The sequence below is a fragment of the Branchiostoma belcheri genome, unplaced genomic scaffold (assembly GCF_001625305.1).
Source record: "Branchiostoma belcheri isolate BF01 breed outbred unplaced genomic scaffold, Haploidv18h27 scaffold41, whole genome shotgun sequence".
Lineage (NCBI taxonomy): Eukaryota > Metazoa > Chordata > Leptocardii > Amphioxiformes > Branchiostomatidae > Branchiostoma > Branchiostoma belcheri.
In genome coordinates this window covers 920,440-928,295 of record NW_017804032.1, presented here as the reverse complement: position 1 = coordinate 928,295, position 7,856 = coordinate 920,440, and the positions used below count along the sequence as shown (strand labels likewise).

The 7,856-nt window shown below is 42.8% G+C and overlaps 1 protein-coding gene across 1 annotated transcript; it reads right to left on the bottom strand.

Moving 5' to 3' along the window:
- Positions 1 to 4,048: 4,048 nt before the first annotated feature.
- Positions 4,049 to 7,856, bottom strand: LOC109477920 (laforin-like). The gene is made up of 2 exons (XM_019779387.1): positions 6,740 to 7,856; positions 4,049 to 4,728 (listed from the first exon to the last, which is right to left on the bottom strand). Exons 1-2 carry the CDS (start codon positions 7,332 to 7,334, stop codon positions 4,178 to 4,180), a joined length of 1,146 nt encoding a protein of 381 aa, XP_019634946.1. The 5' UTR covers positions 7,335 to 7,856; the 3' UTR covers positions 4,049 to 4,177.

Here is a 7,856-nt window from a genome sequence, read left to right as displayed (position 1 = left end):
CAAGTTTGTCTCAAGAATTATTGTTCGAAATAAGCTGGAGCTGGGTGATGGAAGCTCCTTGGTGTATGGCACATTTGTGAGCTACAACTTAATGAAGCAAAACAGCTCTGCAAAAAAATACAGACACCTTACTATACAATAAACTTTGATGCGTTCATAAGAATCGTACATTGCAGTAGTTGAAATTTGTGTATTCTTGCAGAACAGTTGAACCACATCTTTCGTTCAAATGTGAGTCTTTCCAAGAAGCAGCCCAGTCCTGTATATGAAGGCCTTTGCAGAATAGGTTTTTCCAAATGGATATAACATACCCATGGGTATCTTTGTGTAACATTATATTCTGGCGCGCGACTACCTACTGTACATCAGCGAGATTTCCTTGGCCATGGGTTACTGAGACGCGATGTATATCTTACACTTCCGCATTTCGGCGAATTTTGTTGAAATAACGTTTCAGTGCAATGGTGTACTAATGTGGGCCTTATGCTTTCTCAGTTAGCCATTTTCCAACTACCTTGTGACTGACATTCTCAGTTTGTCAAACCTATCTGACCAGGTAAGTTTCACCATGAGGTTCGTGGTATACCGAAACAGTTTCTCGGATCGAGATACTATTGTTGTAGCTTTCGGCGAATTTGAAATGGCATTCTCAGTGCAATGGCGAACTATTGTGGACATTATACCTTCCCAGCTCAAGTTCCTTGTGACTGGCATTCTCAGTTTTTCAAATCTATCTGACCAGGTAAGTTTAAAACTGAAGTTCGCGGTATACCGATACAGTTTGTAGGAGACATTTTGTTGTAGCTTTCGAATTCGGCGAATTTTGTGAAATGGCGTTCTCACTGCAACGGCGTTGTATTGTGAACCTAACTTTCTCAGTAAGCCTTTTTCCGAGTATCTTGTGTGACTGACATTCTCAGTTTGTCAAATCTATCTGACCAGGTAAGTTTCACCACCCACAAGGTCCGTTGTACACCGATACAGTTTCTCGGAGACACTTTTGTGGTAGCTTTCGGCGAATTTTGCGAAATGGTGTTCTCATTCTAATGGCGTATTCTTGTGGACCTGATTTCTCAGTAAGCAATTTTCCGCGAGTACTTACATTTTGCGATTGACATTCTCAGTTTGCAAACATATCTGACCAGGTAACTTTCACCATGAAGTTCGCGGCATACCGATGCCGTTTCTCGGAGAGACTACCGTTGTAGCTTTGCGGCGAATTTTGTGCGAAGGCGTACTATTGTGGACTTAGCTTTCTCAGTAAGCCTTTTTCAGAGAACCTTGTGACTGACACCAAACCAATGCGACCAGATAAGTTTAAGTTCGAGGTATACCGATACAGTTTCTCGGGACACATTCGTTGTAGCTTTCTAAGTAAAGCTGTTTTTTCTGTATATACAACGTTACATTTGTTTGGGTACGTGGGTTGTTTGCGCATTTCTAAGTTCCTTTTGAGCAATAGGCCGTAGATTGAAAATATTGTCTTCCGGGGGCCATTTCTAGATCAATTCTAACTTTGAATCGTAAATGAATATCGATATCTTGATTGTCATCACCTGAATACATGCCCCGACTGGTCCAAACTTGAAGGCTGAAATTACTAGTGTATATTACTTATCTATGCTCATGCCAACCTGTGTGTATTTGCAAACACGTTTTTGTGACCTGACCGGTGTTTAGTTCAACGAGCTAAAATGTTCAGTATTGGTATTCTTCGATGAAGGTTAGACATCCAGATACTCAGATACACAAGAAAAATGTTACTCTAACAACTGGACAGGTTTTGAAAACTGTGACAGACGTTTCACTTAGCATACACTACTCATCAGTGACTTAAAAAAAGGTCTTTGAATTCATTCATTCAATGTAGGTTGTTTTCATTGGGTTTCTTAGTAGCTAGGTCGCAGGGCTCTATTTATTGACTTCGGGTAAACTGACTGTTAATATTTGACATTAAATACGTCCAATGTCTCCTTAGCATGTCAAACTGGCAAATAAATAACCAATAGCGACCACAAAAGTACACACCAGTGATAACTATATAATAATACCGATACTCGACACACACATGTACTGCTGGGCTTAGAAATTTAGGGTCATTGGCGGTCATGTTGGTGCATTGTTTTGTTCCTCATTTCCCTTTTCTGTCAGCTTTTCCAAGGATAACATTGTTTTAGCAATTCCCTTAAGTTTTAATTTATACAGTTCGTTTGCTGTAGAATCTTTCCTCGTTGCGCCTTGAAGGAAAAGAAACTACGAAATTCAACTTATTATAGTGTACGACAGGTCAAGGCTTGGCGACCGACACCACGTAATGCATGTTGTTGACATAGGACATGTTACTTCTAGCTCTCAATGGCAAATCTATTCATTGCACGACACTCACTAATGTATTCGTTACGCCATGAGCACAGAAGAGTTAAGTACTTTCTACCTTTCTACGAAAAAAAGAGGCCAATCTTTATTTTACAACATTGCACTGATGATTGCAGAGGATATAACGTCATGATGTCTGTTGTAGAAACCAGAAGTTCTAGTCCCGTGTGATTTCCATGTCATGACACAAGTGTCTACTCTTTTGTTGTTCAAGTGTCGAAAGCAACTTAAAGTCATAAATTATACCTCACATGTAATTACTTGATAGCGTCCACAATTTGCCATTGTACAAGCCTATACAAAGGGTGGGTGTGTCGTAGTTTCCATTTAAGTAGCATTACGAGTTTCACCTATGTAAGGTTATACACTTAACCTGTGCACCCAGCTAGCTATTCATTTGTGACCTTTGCAAACATGATCAAAACAAGTATGACATCATCGAGGGGGGAATCCCCATGACGTAAACCACGACTCATAAACAGGTATGCCCTTATAAGGAGATACAGGTGTAGCACACAGCGCTCATGTAAAGTTCAGACGTGTAATGGCACTATTTTTGAACTTCTTGCAAGACATCGCGTCAACCGGATATCTAGATAATTAAGTAATTGGCATTGTTACGATGAGTAAGAGAATATTTAAGGTATAACGTCAAGGTATCAACATGTCAAGTTGCACTTTCATAAACGTAGATAATTACTTCATCAAGAATAGTCAATACACCATTTAAGTACTAGAGTCGCAACCATCGTATCAATATACACAATAAAACTGGTAATCAAGTAACTGGATAGATTTTGAAAACTGTAAGAAGTTTCAAGTAGCATCCGCTACTTTTAGTGGCTTGAAGCGTCTGCCAGTTTTGAAAATTTAGCCGTTTGCTTGGGTAACTGTTCTCTTGTGTTTCTCATTACCTGGATGTCTAGAGTCTAACCTTTATGGACGTATCATTGTATTGTAATGATGTGAGCAATTCACTATACGAGTACATGGCACGATGATTGTATTGTATTATGTAAATCGGTGTGTTTATTTTGTGCGATGGAAAGAATTATCAAGATAGGAAATGTGCATCCAACTATACACAGCCACAACCAAGGAACGGTATATCTACCGATTCTGCACTACGAAACTTAGAAATTATACAGTAAATGCAGGGCAGAAAATACAGTACAACTTTGCAAACTGTTGCTAGTTTATTTTTCAACACACTAAATTTAAAGCTCTGTTACAACATTTAACGTTGGTGACTCAGAGGTTCTGTTTTAGATTCCCTGAAAGGCACTACTTTCCTTACTCGACGCAGGAGAAAAGGAGTACCTAGCTTCGGTTGGGGACGTCTTCACGGATATGACATAAAGCGAAGGTCCGGTGTTTCAGGAGAGCCACACCTCAAGCACGCTAAAGAGCCCGCCACACTTTCGAAAGGAGTAGGGGGTCCTTCCCGGTGTGAGTGGTTCAAACCTTACAGTCTGGTCTCTCAGTGTTGACATCTTCAAAAGTTGATAGTCACCTGTTATGTCAATTTTTGCACAATTCGTGGTAAACCTCGATAAAAAAAGACTGATTGAACAAGTTAAAATACTGATATCTATATTGATCACAAGGCAACGAGGTGTGTAATTGAAGGACAATGTCCAATTGCTTTGAGAGTTTCCACTTTTCATAAACAGCGATACGTACATATGCAAACTTAACTATCATTCCAAAGTATTTCAAAGGAAAACAACAGTTCAAAGTACTTAAGACGTTTTCAGTAACAACCCACATTGAACTAAATTAATTACTTTGGATTCGAACCTTACTCTTCCCCCTCTTCCGATGGAAAATCCACCGTTCTACGGAGAACTATTTTAGTTTTAGCTACGAAGTGAGGGTCTTCCTCATCGGCGTTCTGTTCGGTAGGTTGCTGTTCACTTTGTGCCGCTTGTATAGCGGGTATCTTCGGCGGCGGCTGAGGTTGGTACGACCGAGGACTCTCCGTGCATCTCTCCGCTAGGACGTCGCTCCCGAACTTCTCTTGAAACTCTTTCTCGGCTTCTAGGATGATGTCTTGATCGACGCAGGCCACAGGCCGTTGTGAGCACACGTGGTACTCCATGACTCTGTACGGCCAGCCCAGGACGTAGTACAGGTACCCACAGACGACCAGCACGGACCGGATGATGCCGGCGTTGCAGTAGACGTAGACGTGGTGGCCGCTCTTCAGGAGTTCCCATAGCTTGTACACGGCGGCGGGGAGCACTCCAACCTTGCTCTTAGGATCCCAGTCGTTAGCCGGAATCCAGAGATAGGAGATGCCGTGTTCTGCATACAGCTGAGAGAGGTTTTCAGGGACGTCTGTACAGCGAACTGAAGAATAAGTGTAACAAGAACATAGCCATAGAATCAATTTAGACTGCATGCGTATATTGATATGATAAAAATTACACATATAACACATACAAAAAGCACATTGCAGCCAGCTAATAAGGTTGACTGAATTGCATATTAAAGCATCAAAAGTTTGTTTTATTAGCCCAGACTCGACATAGTTTTTAATTTGCAGGATATTTATGCATACTTTATTAATTCTGAGTTTCTATCAAATATGTAATCCTGTGAGAATAAGAGACTAGAATATCCTCAAAGCGACCCTATATTAGCGTTTAGTTTTATATGGTCCGGATCCTTTTACGTAAAGGCGAGTTTATTCAACTTTCATCTACGCATACCCATGTAATACAATATGACCAATAAAGGACGCGAGGGGAGGGGGGCATGGCATGGGGGTTACGAATGACAATCTGCACAGCTACACTCCAAAACAAGTATCACAAAACTAGGCCAACATGGCGGCCGACATGCATGTTGCCTAATAAAGATTGTGACAGCGATTTTTGTTACTCTCAGAATGAGGCAGACTATGCCATAGGCGTGAGGAAACAGACACCACCTCAATCAATGTGTGAACGCATTCACGGATTGTCCAAACAAGATTCGAAAGACGACGAATCGCCTGCTGTCTTCTGTTTTGTTGCAAACCAGACAATGCACATTTCAACAGCATTCGACTTACATGCCATATAATGTCTGGGCGTGTCTATTTCAGGAATACTGGCTTAAATGGATTAGTTTAAGCATGGTTTTAATGTATAAAATGTGACTTAAAATATCTTTACACCCTTCAACAGGATAATGAGTACTTAACTCGAGGGAAGTTTTCAAATTGTACTTTGCATATTTACAAAGACTGACTTGTACGGTATAAGTATAGCAAACCATTTTAACGAAATTGAATAAAACGTTGATTTGACGCAAGTTCTTATTTATCATTATCGAGACGATTTAGAAAAATACATGTCTAAAGTTGTAGCTGTTGAGTGCTTCTGTCTTTACGTTGATAGTGAAGACTAACATAAGGATTTGCCCCCCGCCGTGAACTATAAGCAGTACGCCCTTGGGAAAATACCAGTACTGTTGATTTGACATTGGAGGGGATTTAGGGGTCAAAGATCAGTAGCTGACACACTTCATCACAAGCTCGATTAAAACTCTTCTTCCACGTTCATAATTTGTCAGAACATACAGGAATTCCTCAACTTTTAAAGCAAAGAATGTCAAGTATTACACAGAATATATGTATCTACTTCTACTAGAGCGATTATGGCGAATTAGCGGTACAGTTTTCAAACTAGACAACTCAGTCATAAAATATGGTGTTATATTTGGCAATATGTCTGTTTATTATGTATATGTAAGTTATGGCAACACTATGTGCAGCTGCTTTCTGCTGTTTGAAAGTTGGAGGTCATTTTTTTATTACTTACAGTTTTTGTGATATGTTTCTGCAGTCAGAACTTTGAGAAAGATACAACTTTCGATAAACTCTGACTCTTTCAACCTAATTACCATTGTACGCGCTAGCTTAGGAGTGTTTACTGGCCCAGGCCCTGAGCTTAGACCTTATTTTCTGATTGCCCATGAATAATTTTAACCGGCCTTTCTGATTACCACTGTCGCATAGGCGAAGCAAACCCGACCCCGTAAAGACCCTGGATATGCCGTAAGGTTCCTGGGCAGGCGGGCAACACTTCCAGCACTGTAGATATACTGGCGAGCCTACGATGGTCTGGCTACATGCACAAGCGGCCATCTCATCATGATCAAGCCGGGCATCTGGCCATAACAACCACCGCAGGTTTTCCCGGTCCCGAAGTTTGCTTCTTCCATTGGTGCAAGCATTGAGCGCCCTGCCTGAGAATGCCACCTGTTCAAGAAGTCTTTAGTTTAGGGCCCAACTAGTTTGAGGACTCTTTACCTTGGTTCCCAAACTAGTTGGCCTTCCTGGGCAGGTTTAATCGTACTGTGTTTAATTGTTTACCTTCAGGGCAGCAGCCTGCGGAGTCTGTACAGACGTCCTCCTCCTTCTGTAGGTTGATGACTGCCGTGACGCCCAGGGCTGTCTTCATCCCGTGTGTGATGTGCGCAGGGATGCGGGGACAGGACCCCACCCACAGGTTTTCCACCACCTCCGAGTAGTGCATGGTCCGCGAGTCGCAGATGTTGTAGTAGAAGCTCGCCGTGTGCTCCAGAGTGTGCGGGTCTCCGTCCGGCTCCTTCCACGTGGCCACCGGGGTCAGGTACACGCCGTTCCCCACCATGTTCTTCTCCTCTTCCTCCGGGATCCACCATCTGTTGTGACCGGGGCCGCTCCCCTCCCATTCCCACTCGCCCCCCTCCCCACCAGCGGCCCTCCTGACGAACTTGTACTGAAAGATGGCGGGCTCGCTTCCCCTGTAGAGTTCGACGTCGCAGACCCAGAAGGAAGGCTCGGCGGTGGTCTCGGGGGGAACCGCCGGGTGAAGAGGGATGGCTTTCGACAGGTTCCATCCCCCTAGCTCCTTCACTGAACCGACCAAGGAGACAGTGACATCCTCCTCCACATAGGTAACCAGACCGAAGCGCACTTTCACCATTGTTGTTTCCGCGTCGTCTCTCTTAATGATGACTCCGGAATTTGCGAAAAATGACGTGCCGAAAGCTTAGGGTCACGTAGTTCCGAGAACGGTCTGCTTTTCACAAGACGCACCTACAGAAGTTCACTGCCACCGCCGACCTTTGCCTTGCGAAGCGATCCACATTTCATTACCCCCCTCTAGATGATGCACAACAAATGAGCGATCGATCTAAGGTATCGCGTCACTCTCGACAGACACCGTTATTTTGGTACACGGTCCGCTGTCATAACGCGAAATATGATACAACATCCACTACAGCATAACGACTTTTCAACGTGGGGAGGTCTTTAAACTGTACAAAAATACCACAAGGTTATGCCTTGACGACAAAGAGATTTTCCCCAATCCCTTCAAACCTCTTAGACGTTCTGTAGACGTCAATGTTAAGGACACGGATAGGACAATCAGCAAACCGCTAAATATTTAAGAGAGTGGTATTAGTCTCATGCAGAGACCTCTGCACTATTTATGGTCGTCGGT